This window comes from Aulonocara sp. 'chitande type north' Nkhata Bay, linkage group LG1 (genome assembly GCF_057382095.1).
Source record: "Aulonocara sp. 'chitande type north' Nkhata Bay isolate Kocher_YH1m ecotype deep benthic linkage group LG1, A_spYH_male_GT1.1, whole genome shotgun sequence".
Lineage (NCBI taxonomy): Eukaryota > Metazoa > Chordata > Actinopteri > Cichliformes > Cichlidae > Aulonocara > Aulonocara sp. 'chitande type north' Nkhata Bay.
Genome location: NC_141344.1, coordinates 15,794,870 through 15,813,085, shown reverse-complemented (window position 1 = coordinate 15,813,085; position 18,216 = coordinate 15,794,870). Strand labels below are relative to the sequence as shown.

Genomic DNA, 18,216 nt, shown 5'->3' with positions numbered 1-18,216 from the left:
AGAAACGGATCACAGACAGAAACAGGTGGTAAAGTAAAATACCCAGTTTGATGCTTTCACAGTCAGTGGAAGCCTGGAAATGAAATTAAAGGTCACTCTATTAAACTTACTCTGTTTGGAGTTTTAATTTTACATAACTTTTGTTTTAGTGTATTGAATTATTTTTCTCTTTCCTGTGTTTTTATTCAAATATACCTCTGCATTTGAGAATTGCACAAAACATCTACTCTTCATTCATCGTGTGTGTGGGTGTGTTCCTGTCGAGTTATCTTTGTGAGGACCGAAATCTGCATTCTACTATACTTGTGAGAACCAACAGTCACTTGTGAGGACACACACACCGGTCCTCACAAATTTGAAGGCATTTTTGAGGCTCAACATGGGGTTTTAGTGTCAGGGTTACACAGGGCTTGTGTGTGTGTGTGTGTGTGTGTGTGTGTGTGTGTGTGTGTGTGTGTGTGTGTGTGTGTGTGTGTGTGTGTGTGTGTGTGTGAGAGAGAGAGAGAGAGAGAGAGAGGCCTAGTTAACTTCTCTTGCTATTAAAAAACCTTGTGTTTTTGATGTAAGGCAAGGTAACAATAACTTTGTGTATGCGACATTTGTCACAAGCATGTGAAATTAGGTTAATTGTGTGAGGTATTCACACTCTAGTTTTCAATTTGTTATTCATTACCAGAACCACATTTGAGCAGGGGCTGTCAAACATGAGTAGGAAATGACACCAGCTCAGAGCACCTGAGATAGTTTTGTCTTTGACATTTCTATTATTATTTTTAAACACATGAAAAACAACACATGCTTTAATATACCTCCCAGTCTGCATATGGAAATAAGGTGAGCGAAGTGTTTTAAATCCAAACAGCATAGCTATCTGGATTTCCTAAAGCTCCTGTCAACCTGAAACAAAGCTCATTTTCTGCTAAAATACCTTCATTAATTTATATGATTTATCTTAATTCATTTATTTTTTTGCAGAAACCAATCCATCCATGGATCAATGTTTCGAACAACTCGGCACAAGCATGTCAGGAGAACACCTTCAACTCCTGGAGCTGTGCCTCCATCAATGTATTATCCAAACGAGACGAATGTGCCAAAACTTTCTGCTATCTTTTCCTATGACAGCTGAACTTTACATTTTGAGTAGTTGCTATTTACACCTTGAAGAAAACGATTTATTGTCCTATTCATGATCCTCCCATCAGCCTTTTTAGATTATATATTTTGGGCAACATAACGTTGCAGTTGTAGAAGCTGAAATGTAGCGCAAATATTTAAAAATATTTAGATGTCAAAGGTGAGATTTTACACAAAGACTTCAGACACTTCAATAAAACAAAGTCAGCTGGTGTACTAAATGGTGATGACTGATTCAAAAGAGTACAACAAGATTTAAATGTATGTCTGCGTCATTAAATCAGAACTTTGTTTCTTCTCTGATAAAATAACATGTTGAAGTAGCTGCTCTTTACAATTACTCAGTTATTCAAACATTCAAATGTGCAATAAATTTAAAAGAAAAATCCAGTCCAATCCACTGGGCAGCTATGGAAAATGTGAAGAAGTGCAATTTTGGACTTTTACCTGTATTTATAGTCCTGCTGATAAAGACTTCTCTCAAGACCACTCACACTACACTAATAAAATAATAGATACACAATTAAATGACAATGGCCACAGTAAAATAAAAATTAGAAACTTTATGTGAATGAAAAAAAGACTTTCTGCTTTATATTTAGAGGACAGTCTGGGCAATGAGCTACCAGAATTTTCAGTAATTTTGCACATTTATTTCCTACAATTTAAGCCCAAACGTTTGTGCTGACAGGTTTCTTTCATTTGCTACAGCAGCATTTCTTTATCATATAGAAACACTAAGACATACTGTTACTCTTCTCATATCGAGTTTTATGTTATGTTAAATGTTAGTTTAATGTCTTTACACCGTCAGAAATGGCATTTTCACTGGTTCTGCTCGCTTAAGGTCAAAGTGGGCTGTATGCAGCTAGGGTTGCCAACCGTCCCTTAAAAAACGGAATCGTCCCGTATTTAGAAACAAAAGTACACGTCCCGTATTGAGCTAATAAGGGACGCACTTTGTCCCGTAATCCAGTGAGAATCAAAAGTAGTCTATAACTTTTAATGGAATTAACGCTTTGTTTGAAAACACAATTCCCAGCCCCTCTCCTGCTTTGTGACCAATGAGCTGACAGCACACTTATGACAATTCGAGTATGACAATTCAGATTACCGCATTGGTCGAGGAAAGGTCGCTTACGGAGAAAATACCGGAAGACAACAGATGACCACAACAAGAAGCATGGCCAACAGGGAAACAAACGCCGACACTGCGGTGCAAGTCTCGGACGACAGTACACCTAAAGCTGGGCAGACACTGTGCGATTTTTTCAGTCGCGTTATTCAGCTCCTGCTCAAACTGCACGATTGACTCGCAGGGATTAGAAGTTGGTAGGTCACGATGCAGGGTCTCACACTATACCACCCGATGCTCTGATGCGACCTGAGTGCTCACACTGTGCCTCCATAACATGAAGGTTATAACAGAAAATCTGTCGCTCGCTCTCCCTCTGTCTTTCACTCACACAGACACACCACTTTGCTAAATTGCTAATGAAAAACATTGATCAGGCAGCTGTGATTAAGCAGCAATGTAAATCCAACTATTTTCACGGTTGTTGTGGTCGTGATCATTTTGTGAGGCCACATCGAAAAGGCTCGGATGAGCTTTCCAAAGTTCTCCAAGTTGTGCCTCCATCGCTTGTGTCCAGATCACACGCCGCACAGCCGTGCTGCTCCGTCTTTTTCACCGACGTTTACCTGTTTGCGCGTGAGCAGTGTGAGCGGCTCACGAGCGATTGATGATCGGGAGCTGCTCGAGGTGTTAATCGCTTCTCGTTACCCCACGTATACTACACGACGCACGATGAAGGCCAAAATCGGGCCGATCACCAAATCGGTCGCACGACTCATAAATCGTCTCAAAATGGGCCAAAAATCGCACAGTGTAAGCCCAGCATTAGAGCAGCAATGTTTGTTCGCCCAGAGAAAGAAAAAAAGGCTGCGAAAGATAAGATAAGATAACCTTTATTAGTCCCACACGTGGGAAATTTGTTTTGTCACAGCAGGAAGTGGACAGTGCAAAAGTTATGACGCAAAAATTAGAATACAATAAGAATAAATACAGGGAGGAATGGGAAAAGGAAACCACTGGGCTGGGAACATGCACGATAACACCTATAAAGCGCACTGCACTGTGTGCCGGCGCACTTTTTCCATAGGCATGCTTCTAGTGGTGGGCACATGAAGAACATGAGGGGCGTGAAAGCTCGGGGAACCCTTAACCATTTTTTTGTCCACCAGGCCACGGCAGAAGCAGATATGGTATGTAAACACTGGTTTATTTTTTAAACCCTCTGGTTAAGGTTAATATGGGCATGTGCAGTGAATATCAGCGCTATGTGGCCAGAAGTGTGATAATATAATTTATTTTGTGTAATAAACAACTGCAAGGATAGATGATTACAACAAATAGATGACTAATACATAAAAGTAATACATAGATTAATAATGATGATGAGTTAAGATGCGTAATCATGGGAACAAGCGGGTTTACAAACAGGAGCAGCTGATTAGCATTAGAAAAGCTGAAATAATACCTCAACTGAAGCCAATTGTACTAAATGCACTATATGTGCACTGTTACAAGAATATTTTTGTTGTATTGCTTTCTATTAATTTATATAATTTTAAGTTAAGCAGGGCAGAGTTCTTTTAAAGAAAGATTTACTTATATTCTCAAAAGTTAAGCATGACAGGCTTCTGTTTAAGAAAGAGACCTGTTTTACTGTGTTAATGTTGTCATTTTGAGCTAAAAATAAATGGCTAAATGATCATTTGTTTCCCATATGGTCATATCACAAAGAATATGCATCTGCTTAAATCAAATTCAAGTCAAATGGTTAAAAAAATAATTTCACACACAAAAAAAAGAGCTACCACACTGGGAAGGGTGAAGACAACTGGGTTGCCCGGCCCTGGCCACGAGGTGTCCCTTATTTATTTTTCAGGGAGTTGGCAACCCTATATGCAGCTCACAATATAAAACGAGTTTGCCATCCCTTCCCTAAAAGGAGCAACCAAAAGAAGGTTTGTTTAAAAAAACAGAACGTAAATAAAAATATAAAGTCGATAAAAAAGCTGACAGATACTGTATGTTGTAGTTTAAAGCAAATTCACCCTGATACTAATTCCTGGGAAAATAAATACATATCTCTTGCAGTGTAATTTTTATTTCATATCTAATAAAATTAAATAAAAAATTAATTCACGTAAAACAAACTTTCGATTTTTTTTTAATTTTTTTTTTTGCCATTCATGTATGGCTGTTAACCGTTGGGTGACAGCATGATTCAGCACTTTACTTCCTGCCCCGCCAAAAGTTGTTTTCTTTTCTTTAGCGGAACTGCGTAGATGTAATTTCCGTTCCGCGAAACTGAAAATCGGCGCGCAGGGCTTTTAAACAACCTCAATAGCAGACAGAGAAAATGAATGACATCGCTGAACCAGCATCGTAGTTTCTTCAAATAATAGAGCAATACGGTTAACTGTGGCCGGGACATTAGTGATTCATGTCGGTGTGGTGGAGATGCAGAGTCGGTCGAAATTAAATGAAACGAGCGGTCTTCTGGGAACTGTGACGGTGGCTGCTGGGGTAGGCTGCTCCTGACAACAGGATAACTACCAGCTCATTAAAGAAGCGCCCTGAAGCAGCTGTGTTCACACTCCTGGCTGCTGTTTAAACTGTCGCCATGAACAGGATGAAAATGAAGAAAGCCGAGGTGGGTTGTTGTCATAGTAATAATGGGTCACTGTTAATTGTGACACCTGGTTTAGTGCTGCTGCATCATCAGTCATCCACAGCTCCACAGTGTCGTGTTTATGTTGTTGTTTTGTTTGTTTTTTTTGGTTCACCAATGTGAAGGGTGTCATTGTGATTTCTTTCAGGTTCTTCGAGGCTTACCTGGGGGGCAGAAGAACATCTCTGCCTTCTTTTCCTCCCAGAACCGAAAGGTATCACTGTCCTGTTTCTTTTAGGTCTTATTACAGATGATATATTAATATCACCAATTATTGTCCTTATTGGTCATTAAGAACGATGATACTTACTAGTAATCTGTTCATAATGGTCACGTAATTCCATTCATATACTGTTCAGTCAAATATTTTAAGAACTAATATAGCATGTCCCGTATAAGATGTGTATTAAATTACTTATTGAGTGTTTTGCTTGTAGGTCTTCCCAACTTCCACAAAAGTATCCACCACGGGTGCGGTCCAGCCCAAGACTGAGCCTCCAGTCAAAGATGGTGAAAGCTCTCTGTTCAGAGTCCATTCCCCATTAAAGAGGAGTGTCCTTGGGGACCTTGAAAACCTCCTCCCCTCCTCACCAGATCTCCTACTTTCTGTGCCTGAGACGCCAAACAGTCAAATCAGGCATACCTGCTCTCCCTCCTTTAAGAAGGACCTCAGCAGGGAGGAGGTGTGCCTGGCAAACCTCGGCCAGCTGTCTCCTGTCTGTCGCAGTCCTCGCTCCAAAGGGCCAAATTTACGGAGAGTAATGGCTAAGGATGGAGGAAAAGCCAAGAGGGAAGATAGAACGTCTGGCTCCATGAAAAGGCTGTTCAGCCCCCCTGAAGAGTCACATGATGCCAAGAGACCAAGAACTACCAGCCCATTGACCACAGGAGCAGTGATTATGAGTAGAAGCCTGAAAGAAAGAAATCCTATAACTGAGCCAGAGAAAACACCCTCCTTACCCACTGAACGTTCAGCAGGTTGTTATGACAAGTCTGTGGGTCACAGTCAAGGCACTGAATTGATCTTAAATGATGGTAGAAGCGCAATAATATCAGTGCAGTCTGTGTCTTCCCTCTCTTTGGGCCAAGAGAAGAAACCTCAGCAAGAACATGATGAGCAAGATTCTGGTTTTACTTTGATAACGGAGCAGACAGCAGCTGAGGCCGAAACCAGCAGAAAGCTACACACTAGTGTGGAAAAGGACACTCCTAATGCACATGTGCATGAAACCAGTGCTCAAGCTATCACACCTGCACTGCACGTAGGTTCAAAGGAGAGAGAGGTTCACCCAAACGTAAAAGAGACCACAAGAACATCGAAGAAGGTTGGAGATGGAGACCAGAAAACACAGGATCAGGAGCAAAATGGCGGTATGACCTTCTCTCTTATTTTCACATAGTTTCCTGTGCCAAATGCAACCATTTTGCCAGCATGCTTTAATGAATTAAATTTTCTCCTGTCCAGGCTGTACCAGAGTTACAAATGTTGAAACTTCTTGTAGTCTTAAAGAGCAGAAAAAAATAGTACAATACACCTTACCATGTCTTTGCTTGTAGTTTGATTTGAATTTCTATTTACTTACCTTTTATGCTAAAACACTAAAAACAAACAATTTATAACACAGGAACGGCTCCTGCGTGTCCCACAGAAGAGCGACTGGATGAGAGCTGGTTTGCAGATCAGATGGAGCATAACGAAGGTCTTAAGACCAAAAAATCCCGGTGAGAAAGACGCCAAAATGCTGACTTGGAAAGGGGAAAAAAGATGAAGAAGCCCTGATGGACAAAGTATCTGATTTTGGGCTGAAGGATTTGATGTTAATGTGATATACAGTGGGGCAAAAAAGTATTTAGTCAGCCACCGATTGTGCAAGTTCCCCAAGTTAAAATGATGACAGAGGTCAGTAATTTGCACCAGAGGTACACTTCAACTGTGAGAGACAGAATGTGGAAAAAAAAATCCATGAATCCACATGGTAGGATTTGTAAAGAATTTATTCGTAAATCAGGGTGGAAAATAAGTATTTGGTCACCTCAAACAAGGAAAATCTCTGGCTCTCACAGACCTGTAACGTCTTCTGTAAGAAGCTTTTCTGTCCCCCACTCGTTACCTGTATGAATGGCACCTGTTTGAACTCATCATCTGTATAAAAGACACCTGTCCACAGCCTCAAACAGTCAGACTCCAAACTCCGCCATGGCCAAGACCAAAGAGCTTTCGAAGGACACCAGGAAAAGTATTGTAGACCTGCACCAGACTGGGAAGAGTGAATCTACAATAGGCAAGCAGCTTGGTGTGAAAAAAATCAACTGTGGGAGTAATCATCAGAAAATGGAAGACATACAAGACCACTGATAATCTCCCTCGATCTGGGGCTCCACGCAAGATCTCATCCCGTGGGGTCAAAATGATCATGAGAACGGTGAGCAAAGATCCCAGAACCACACGGGGGGACCTGGTGAATGACCTGCAGAGAGCTGGGACCAAAGTAACAAAGGTCACCATCAGTAACACACTACAACGGCAGGGAATCAAATCCCGCAGTGCCAGACGTGTTCCGCTGCTGAAGCCAGTGCATGTCCAGGCCCGTCTGAAGTTTGCCAGAGAGCACATGGAGGAGTTGGCCGTCCGACTGCGGTCTGGGGTGTGGGGCCTCCCTGCTGCTGCGGAGTCGGGGTGGTCTGCCTCTCCCCACCGCAGGGAAAAGGGTAACACCACCTGGGTCTGGGTGCAATTCCCCCCTCCAGGGGCAAGGGTACCTAGACCCGGTTTGTAGAGTACGCTTGGGGAGTGTGATTGTGTGTACAGCGTCTCTTTATGTCTGTCTCCACGTTGGTTGAGTGTGGAGTGAGTGCATATGAGAGCATGAGGGTGGGAATGGATGTTTGTGTCTGTGTGTGCCTGTATGTCTGTGTCTATATGTCAGGTTGGGTATCAGACGCCACCTCTCTGGGGACACCTCAGGCCCTCCAAGGTTTGGAGGCCTATCTCCACCCACCACCACTTCCCCTGCCAGTGGCGGACTCCCTCAGGTGTCGGTGTGTTGGTGGTTCTTTGTGTCTGGGGGTGGGCGTCCGGGTACACACCGGCTCACTCCTTGGCGGCCGCTTGTCGGGGCCTGGGGCCTGGGGCTCGCTCGGGCCCCTTTGGAGGTGGGGTGCCCCCGGCCTCTCGGCCTAGGGCTCGGTCACTCAGGCGCAGCTGGGGGCCGGCGGAGCTCACGGGCGCGTCACTGCAACCCCCCCTGGCTTCTGCTCCGCGGCTGCTGAGTGAGCCCTCATCTGGGACTCTCCTCAGCTCTTACTGGAACAGTGGCGCGGCTGCCCCTCTGTTGGTCTTCCATGGTCTCTTGTGTTCTGGGGGCCTCTGGATGTCTGGAGTTTTGATCTCCTCCATACCCGCTTCACACCCTGGAGGATGGGGCTGTGGCCCCCCCACACTCCCTAGCAGATCATTACATGGAGAAACCTTTGGAATGCAAGCATGCTGATCCACACAGGTATGCACACATGGGTATTCACAGACGCGGACTAAAGCTTTCTTGGCTGCTGCCTCAAAGCACACTGTGCGCTGTCTATCTTGCGTGCTGCACAATATCGTTTATTACTTAGTAAATACTGATATCTATGACTAGCTAGTTTATTGTGATGGTGCTTTGTTTTCTCTATTATTATGTTGCTCTTTGTTGTTTGCTGTCTCCTCTGTTTGTTTGTTTGTTTGTTTGTTTGTTTTTTCTCCATACAGGTGACCCAGGAGTTTTTTTTTTTTTTTGTCTCTCTTCCCCCCCCTTCTCACCGTCTCTTCTCCCCTTGGGTTTTCTTTCTTTCTCTCCCCCTCTCTCTCTCATTCATTCCCCCTGTCCTATTTATTAAAAAAAAAAAAAAAAAAAAAAAAAAAAAAAAGAGAGCACATGGATGATACAGCAGAGGATTGGGAGAATGTCATGTGGTCAGATGAAACCAAAGTAGAACTTTTTGGTATAAACTCAACTCGTCGTGTTTGGAGGAAGAAGAATACTGAGTTGCATCCCAAGAACACCATACCTACTGTGAAGCATGGGGGTGGAAACATCATGCTATGGGGCTGTTTTTCTGCCAAGGGGACAGGACGACTGATCCGTGTTAAGGACAGAATGAATGGGGCCATGTATCGTGAGATTTTGAGCCAAAACCTCCTTCCATCAGTGAGAACTTTGAAGATGAAACGAGGCTGGGTCTTCCAACATGACAATGATCCAAAACACACCGCCCGGGCAACAAAGGAGTGGCTCCGTAAGAAGCATTTGAAAGTCCTGGAGTGGCCTAGCCAGTCTCCAGACCTCAACCCCATAGAAAATCTGTGGCGGGAGTTGAAAGACCGTGTTGCTCGGCGACAGCCCCAAAACATCACTGCTCTCGAGAAGATCTGCATGGAGGAATGGGCCAAAATACCAGCTACTGTGTGTGCAAACCTGGTAAAGACCTATAGTAAACGTTTGACCTCTGTTATTGCCAACAAAGGTTATGTTACAAAGTATTGAGTTGTATTTTTGTTATTGACCAAATACTTATTTTCCACCCTGATTTACGAATAAATTCTTTACAAATCCTACCATGTGGATTCATGGATTTTTTTTTTTCACATTCTGTCTCTCACAGTTGAAGTGTACCTCTGGTGCAAATTACTGACCTCTGTCATCATTTTAGGTGGGGGAACTTGCACAATCGGTGGCTGACTAAATACTTTTTTGCCCCACTGTAATTAGCATTGCCTATGAAAAAGAACCATCAGTATTTATGCAGACCTACTAAAAAAGGCAGAGATTTGCCAGGTTGATGCAACAGTCATCTTTACTTAAAACTGATGAAACTGATGCTGCTGTCTGCAGTTTGTTTCTGCTCATTAAAACATGTTTGGATCAAGTGCATTCAGATTTTTTCTGAGGAAAATGGGAACACTTATGATAAAAAGTCCCTTCTGCCCTCACAGGAAAGTACCAGACCATGTAATCCTTTGTGGAGGACCGAAAAACCGTTACTGGGTCATGAATGTTGAAGAGAGACCTGGCCTCAAAACGCTGACCATCTCATGCTCCAAGCTTCTACATCCAGCCGAGACGTGCCTGCTTAGAGATGGATGGTAATAATGTGTTTGGACATTATCGACATTTTATCACTTTTAAATCAGTATGTCTGGAAATTCATGTGACTACTTGCTGTCTATTCTGTGTGGTTTTATTTGTGTTGTTTGTTTTCCTGTGGATTTTAACTTGTTACATTTATACAGTCCATGATCATTGAAGAATAGTGTAATTGTACACTCTTGCATCATTATTCACTTCACTCTCTTTCTAATTCATTTAAAAAGATTTTTCCTTGGGTGTTCCCAGGGAGATGACACCTGTTCGTCCTGGTGATGTGGTGCATCTGGAGGGCCACTCTGATGGTGGATCCTGGTTAGTGGACAGGGAGCAGGGCTTTCTGGTTTTACTCCCTGATAGCCTCATCTCAGGTACCAGCATCTCCAGCTCCATCCGCTGCATGAGGCGTGCGGTGCTGGGAGATATGTTCAAGGTAAAAGGTTCTACTTGTGATGGTGTGGTGGACACTCATATTAATCACTAACAAAATAGCCACTTTTTTCTTTTAAAATAAAAAATGCAGTATTACTAAAATAAATTCTTATTAAGTGAGGGGTTTTTTGTTGTTTCAAAGACCACAGTTAGAAAATAGATTTTAGTGCATAGTGTTCATCCTGCTTTGAACACATGTACTTTACTATGTTTATGTTTATGCAGAGTTTTGATGGTGGCAGCAAGCAAATGCTTAACGGCACCATGGTCCATGAAGTCTTCCAAAGAGCAGCTACAGCTAAAGATTTTTCTTCGGAGACGCTGTCTAAGCTCGCTGATGAGGCTTTGCACAGTCCTCGATATCTGGGAGATATGTAAGTGGTTAGACTGCTAGCACTGTACCCCAATATTTGATTGTTTGAATAATTGTTGGTTAGTTATTCAGCTTTCATTTTCAGGATGCATTTTTCCCCTATATGGAAATGGAAATGCTGTATAACCATGTCAGTTTGAGCACATGAAATTTCTTTTTCACTGCAGGGACGGGTTGGAAAAATTCACTAATCGTGTGACATTTTGCATGTTTGGTTTATGTTCCTTCTTTGTTTTTGTCATGCATGTGTTCGTAGGTACAGTTTGGGTGTAACTCAGGAAGAGATGAAGCAGGAGCTGCATGATTATCTCCCCTCACTGGAACACTGGGCAAAGGAATACCTCAACTCTCAAACACCTAAAGCCATAAGCCTTAAAATGTATGTATGCATACACACACACACACACACAAATGTTATCAGCAATGCAGGAATAAACCTAATGATGCTCAGTGTAAAGTTAACCATAGTTTAAAAAGTGATAGCAGACATTTAAAAACAAAAAAGAAGGTACAGGGGTTACTATGAAGCCCTGTGTCTAAGTAGAATAGACACTTCATTAACACCTTTGTTTACTTATTTATTTCAAAATGGCTGCTTTGACTTAAATACTTGCCTAACACCAGTCAACACTTTGTTTATGCTGATTATTTGTGCATCTCTGCCTTCTAGCAGTGGTGGAGCTCCAAGTAGGTGTCAGGACTCGGGAGCTGTCGCTACTGTTACAGAGCTGGCAGACATAGAGGAGAACGTTTGGTCTCCGAGGTTTGGGCTGAAAGGAAAAATCGATGTGACGGCCCGGGTTCGAATCCAAAGACCGCGAAATGGCTTTCACAGAATTCCAGAAGAAAAGACCATCCCTCTGGAGCTGAAAACTGGCAGGGAGTCAAACTCGATAGAGCATCGCAGTCAGGTTACTTGGCATAGACACTGATATGCAGACCAGTAGATTCAGATGAAAAAAAGCCGTTTTAATCAGGCAAAGGTGTGTTTCTGCGTGCAGGTGATTCTGTACACTTTGATGACCTCGGAGAGATACAGTCCCGAGGCCGGCTTTCTACTTTACCTCAAGACTGGCAACATGCACCCTGTAGCACCCAGCCACATGGACCGCAGAGGTACTGTATGCCGACGCTTCATGTAGCAACCAACCTGAGCAAAATTCACATGAAAAGATTCAAAAGTAGGGAAACTTGGAATAATTATGCGTTTTGCAAAAAAAAATATCAAATTATCACATTTATTGCTAAACCTCTTGTTTCATGGCAGAGCTGCTGAAGCTAAGGAACACTTTGGTGCATCACATTCACAACTGTGTGGAGAAAGAGGCTGAGCGAAGCTGCCTCTCCAGGCTGCCGGACATACTGACCAACAGACAAACCTGCCAGTACTGTCCTCAAAAGAGAAACTGTGCCTTATATGAGAGGTAAGCCTTTTTTCCCCCTTTTTTTGTCTTCCTTGTGTTGAAGGAAAGCAAGCGTCGCAATTTTTATAAAAATCCTCAACTTCTATCCTTCTTGCTTCATCTCCTTCACTTTTCAGGGCTGTGGATCGCAGCTCTGCAGTCACTGAAGATGTTATACATGAATTTATACAGCAAGAGACTGGCCACCTGACATTGCCTCATCTTAACTATTTTTCCCACTGGCTGCTTCTCTGCTGCTTGGAGTCTGTCACCATGGAGACTAGAAACAGCCGAAAGCGTGTGTGGCTTCAGACGGTTGAGGAAAGGTACGAAGCCAGACCTTCAAACAACAGATATGCTAAGAGTCTTTGGTTTTATCAAGATGTTGAGTTAAAGTTTACCAGAGAGGAAGGAAAAGCAAACAGAGACAGCAAACTTGCTCTTTCCTCTTAAAATTCAGCATAATCAAAAAACTCAGAGGTTGTGAATGAAGACAACTGCTTCACTGTGTAAAAATAAATAAATAATTTGCTTAAATTCCCTTGCTATAGTTCTGAATACTTTGTTTACCTTGGCTTCTGTTTCCAGTGAGAAGAGCGGGAGCTGCGCAGGGAACCTGCGGCTCAGCGGGCCAGTGATGGCTCAGTCTGAAGGTGTTTTCCTTCATCGTTTCCACCGCAGTCATGTTGCTTCGCAGCAAGGTTTGACCAACAGCAGTCTCTCCAGCAGGGATCGCATTGTCGTTAGTGACCTGGAGGGTCGCCTTGTTGGCTTGGCAACAGGTTACCTGTGTGAGGTCAGCCAGACAGTAATCAGCTGCACACTGGACAGGTTAGGAATAAAGGGGCAGTGAGTTGCTGGTCTTTAGATAACACAGATAAGCTCAGCTACCTGATTTTTCACCTGTTTTACTGTTGAATGTGTTTTAAAGGGACCTGTCGAAGTTCAGGGATGTGACATTTCGGCTGGATGGGGATGAAGGTGTGGTGGGCTTCAGCACCCACCTCACCAATCTCTCCAAACTGATGGAAAACTCTCAGGACAGGTGGGGACAGTAAGATGAAATATGAAGTTATGATTGTACAACATTTAGGTGACTTAATACAAATGATTTCACACATTTTACGCTTGGTATTTCTTGTATGGATGAGAATTTTTTACTGTGTGCAGTGATCGTCTGAGGAAGTTGGTCGTCGACCTTCAAGCTCCAGAGTTCATCTCCAACCTCAGCTCTGTTTTGCCCAAGGAGGCTAAGGACACCGTGGCTGACATCCTCAAAGGTAACTCATCTCTCATGTTGCTTTTTATTTGTTTTATCCTTTTTAAAGTTTCAGTTTTGGTTTACATTTTGCTACTATGACGTAGATCAAAACATATACATAGAATTTTATTAATAAGCGGATTCAAAAAATGTGTTTTTATAAGCACATTGTTAGCAGCGCTGCACAGGTGTTCAAATTTCAGTTTCATACATAAGTATTTGAAGCTTTGAAAAACTAATGAATTTGTGTTACTGTGTAGGTCTCAACAAACCCCAGAAACAGGCCATGAAGAAGGTGTTGTTATCTAAAGACTACACGCTGGTAGTCGGCATGCCAGGCACAGGCAAAACCACAACCATCTGCACCCTGGTAACCACCACTATTAACTTATTTTAACCATAAATCAACGTTTTGTGTGTGCTGTAACACCAACTGTGACCTTGGTCCTTGTGTCCTCCTCACTTTTCTTCTTAGGTTCGTATCCTGCATGCTTGTGGTTTTAGTGTGTTGCTGACCAGCTACACCCACTCTGCTGTTGATAACATCCTTCTGAAGCTTAAACGTTTCAGAGTTGGTTTTCTGCGTCTGGGTCAGGGACAGAAGGTGTGATATCTTTGACGGTGTTAATGTCCACATTTTGTTTATACTGCAATGAACTTTCTATTTGTACTGATTTGTGCTGTTAAGTAAAGTTGATTCAGTTTCTCATATTTGCACTAAAACTTAATGTCGATAACATTTAATAACTTTATGTGGTAATAAAACTGGTTTATTTTTTGGTTCTCTGCAGGTTCATCCAGACATCCTGCCATACACAGAAGAAAGTGTGAGGAAGAAGGGGGTTCACACTCTTTCAGACCTGGAACAGCTTTATAACAAAGAAGTGAGGAGTTAGTTTTTGGAAACAAATGCAACATTCACTGATTTTAAATAAACTGCCATCATCATTGCGTTATCCTTTCAGACTTGTTTTTTTGTTTTGTGTTTTTTGCCGTATGGTTAGCCAAGCCTTGCTGTTCTTCTGTCTTTCCAGCTGATAGTGGCAACTACTTGTATGGGCATCAAGCATCCTATTTTTACTCGACGCCGCTTTGATTTCTGCATTGTGGATGAGGCGTCACAGATCAGCCAGCCTATCTGCCTGGGACCTTTGTTCTACGCCAAGAGATTTGTCCTTGTTGGAGACCATCAACAGCTCCCACCAATAGTGCAAAACCATGAAGCCAGGTCAAAGATCTGTTTCCATAATAACATACAGCTCATTTACAGGGTCACTGCTCAGAGAAGATTCAGCATTTAGGGAATCTGTCGAGTTGAGTGAGAATGTTTTATTTATTTGGGGGTTTTTTTTTGGTCCTTTAGGTCACTTGGGATGGATGAGAGTTTATTTAAGCGACTAGAGCTGCATAGTGAAGCAGTGGTACAACTCAACGTACAGTATCGAATGAACAGGTAATCTACATCCAGGATAACACTGCATGATTTGTTAATCTGGTCTTCTGAAATCTAAGCAGAGCCTTTAAACCCACGCTGCTCTTTTTTCTTTGTTTGTTTCCATGTCACTAAGTGATAATCGGTCACGTACAATAAATAATCCAGCTGGATTTTATTAATGAGTCAGCATGATTCATTAGCTAATTATTGCCCCTCAGCTGTAAAGTACTGATGGAGTGTTGTGTGGACACTCAGGTTTGTGGATGTGTTAACTTAAGAATAAGGTGACAAGATTTTGAAATTGATCGCCAGTGTTTTTATTATTTGAAAATGTTCAGTTGAGTTTTTATTAGTTTAGGTATTATTAGTTTATAGTTATTAGTTTATTAATTTAGGAAAAATCAACACAGATATTTCAATAAATGAATTGTATAACTGAATTATTAGAAAGCAGTGACTCAGTCTCAATAAACACATCCATTAATGCCACATCAGGCAAGATGTAAGACCTTATTTTTACCATAACACACACCACACCTAAGGATTTTTCCTCCCTTTCCAAGTTCACAAAATCATTTGCCTTCATGTTTTTGTTTGGCTGGTTTTTGTTTGTTTTGACAAGTTTTGTTTTTTGTTGATTATAATCTTCGTGACAGCCACAGGTATATCCAGACCATGACATCCGTGTGTGTCTCTTATCTTTTTAGGCAGATCATGTCTCTCAGTAACTCTCTGATGTACGAAGGCCGGCTGGAGTGTGGCTCAGAGAGGACGGCCGCAGCACTGCTCACCCTGCCCTTCCTGCTGTCTGTCCAGTCTGAGCTGAGTTCGTACTCTGAGGCTCATCCCCAGCATGCCCTGTCGTGGATACAGTCTACGCTGTTGCCGAGCAATCCTGTTTGCTTCCTGGACTGCTCGATGGTTAGTACAGTAAAGCGTACACTTCAAACATTTTATAATTTGAAATGTGTTGAGGTTGTAAACATAAAATAAAGCAGGTACACTGACTGGAAAAAAAGTAATTAAAATAAGATTGGGTTATTGTGTGAGACCTTTTTTTTTTTTTTTTTTTTTTTTTTTTTTTTTTTTTAAATTAAGTTGGTTTCGTTTAATCACGTCTGACAGACCTGGTGTGTGTGTGGAAAGATGTTTGATTTTTTTCATCTCTACTGGTTCATTTCAGGTGCCTGCACTAGAATCAGTGGAACAAGGAGGAATAAGCAATCACACTGAAGCTGCTCTCATACACACTCTGCTTTCACTTCTCATAAAAGTACACCAGTTTATGAGCTACTTAAGACATAATGAATTACCTATTTTAATACAATCCCCCATAATTAATAATGGAAAGTTTAAAAGTTCTATCAATTATTGGTAGTTGGTACTCATTTTAATCTGTGTTTATTCTTTTTGTTTTCAGGCAGGGTGTAAGCCCAGCGATATTGGTGTTATCGCCCCCTACAGGCAGCAGTTAAAGACAATTCTGGCTCTGCTGCAGTCGCCTGCATTCACTGGTGTGGAGGTGAACACAGTGGATAGATACCAAGGACGGGACAAAAGTCTGATTATTCTTTCTTTTGTCAGGAGCACGGCAGAGGAAGGAAACGTAAGTACTTCTCTTTTCATCGCCTTTTTTTTCTCATGTAAGCGAGTGAATAGAAACCCGACCAGAGTCTTTCTTCCGTGTCTATTTAAAGTTAGGAGAGTTGTTAAAGGACTGGCGTCGCCTGAATGTAGCCATTACCCGCGCCAAACACAAGCTGCTGATGGTGGGCTCAGCCACAACGCTACAACGCTACACACCAGTGGAGAAACTTCTCAACCATCTTCAACAAGAGAACATGATATCCTTTAAAATTGGTTTTGGTTCTACCACTAAACCTTCCTTTATTTTCAGTAGAAATTGGACTTTAATCTGAACACTGTTGTAAATAATTCTAGTGATTTGTGTTTAACAGCGGGTCACCAATGTTCCCACAGTTTCTCTTTGACTTCTGTCTCTTTTCCTAAACTCTTACTTCACATTATCCAGCTCCCATCAGCTGCCCACAAGGCCTTACCCAGCATGGACCTGTGAGAGAAGCCTAAGAGGCCATGAAGGTGTATCAGCTCGTGTGTATGTCTCAGTGGAGTAGCACACGGTTATCATTCACCTCAACTGTGCAGAGATCTAAATGACCTAGAAGAGGCAGAATGTCTCTTTTTAAAACTGAATACTTGAAGTCTCCTGAAGATCAAACGGTCTGCAGTATTAGAAATAACACCTCAACTAAACAAACAATGTTATGAGTGCTACTGACAATGTTGATTTTCCTGTTTGTGTGAAATTCTGAATCTTTTCTTGTATATTTTTGTAGATCAATAGATGGCCAGGTGGCCAGTTTTTAATTCGACACTCTTAAAGCACTGCAGTTTTAAAGGTTTCCGTTATTGTGAGTGTTATGAAACAAGGTACTGAGACAGGGACCAGCTGAAAGGGCTGCATACATAATTGTACTGAATCTTTAAGTTGGTCTTACAGTTAAAATATGTTGGCGTGACACTATGATAGTTTAAAATATGATGCATAAACCTCGGTTTTGTCAGAATGTTCAAATACTTTATCAGATACCTCAATCTCAACACTGAGGACTTTTGGTACTTAAAGCATAGAAAACTTCCTGCTGTGAAAGGGTGGGGACAGCTTTCATGGCCAGATAAGCTCATACATGTCTGTCAGTGTGAAACTAGCTCGGTCTTTAGCATAAAACAAACTAAAAAGCCATATCCATCGTCGTCTGTATGTGACAAAAGGTACCATCCTCCAGCTCTACCTTTTAGAGGTATAGTATCATTCCCTGTTTCCTATGATAGTTATAGTATTTAACCAGAAATGTTAACTTTAAAATAACTTAACTATATCAGTGGGAGTCACTACACTTGTCTGCAGCTAGAAAAACTACGTTTATTCAATTGTTTTCTCAGTAAAAACCTGTATGAGTCAGATCGGCAAAACTACATCTGTGCAGGAACAGATTATACAAAAAAAACATATCTTGATGACTTTTAGTTTCAGGAATATGTATTATTATTAAGGATCAAAACGAATCTGCACAGTATCAATTTTACCAGTTTAATCCATACCAGCTGTACTTAACTTTATTGAACCCCATTCATTATTAAGCAGCAAATGTGAAAAATTCTCCCAACCACAAGGCTAACTGTGACTCTTCTGATTTTTACCTGCTTTGTTCTTGTGTTTCTGTTTTTCCCATTTTAAAATCTTTTGGTTGTAATTTTTTTGCTGTAATGTTATGAATAAATGATAGAAATCCT

The 18,216-nt window shown here is 41.8% G+C and overlaps 1 protein-coding gene across 2 annotated transcripts; it reads left to right on the top strand.

Moving 5' to 3' along the window:
- Positions 1-4,416: 4,416 nt before the first annotated feature.
- Positions 4,417-18,212, top strand: dna2 (DNA replication helicase/nuclease 2). Of its 2 annotated transcripts, XM_086285497.1 has the most exons (25): positions 4,418-4,859; positions 5,026-5,091; positions 5,315-6,248; positions 6,503-6,599; positions 9,847-9,996; positions 10,247-10,430; positions 10,655-10,803; positions 11,059-11,181; positions 11,473-11,713; positions 11,804-11,918; positions 12,070-12,226; positions 12,343-12,531; positions 12,794-13,036; positions 13,137-13,250; positions 13,376-13,485; positions 13,727-13,836; positions 13,942-14,070; positions 14,258-14,350; positions 14,501-14,694; positions 14,830-14,919; positions 15,609-15,822; positions 16,085-16,174; positions 16,322-16,507; positions 16,599-16,747; positions 16,927-18,212. In XM_086285497.1, exons 1-25 carry the CDS (start codon positions 4,830-4,832, stop codon positions 16,976-16,978), a joined length of 4,209 nt encoding a protein of 1,402 aa, XP_086141623.1. In that variant the 5' UTR covers positions 4,418-4,829; the 3' UTR covers positions 16,979-18,212. The 2 variants fall into 2 exon arrangements, with proteins under 2 accessions (XP_086141618.1, XP_086141623.1); XM_086285492.1 differs by lacking the exon at positions 16,927-18,212 and having other exon boundaries at positions 4,417-4,859; positions 16,599-16,835.
- Positions 18,213-18,216: the final 4 nt, after the last annotated feature.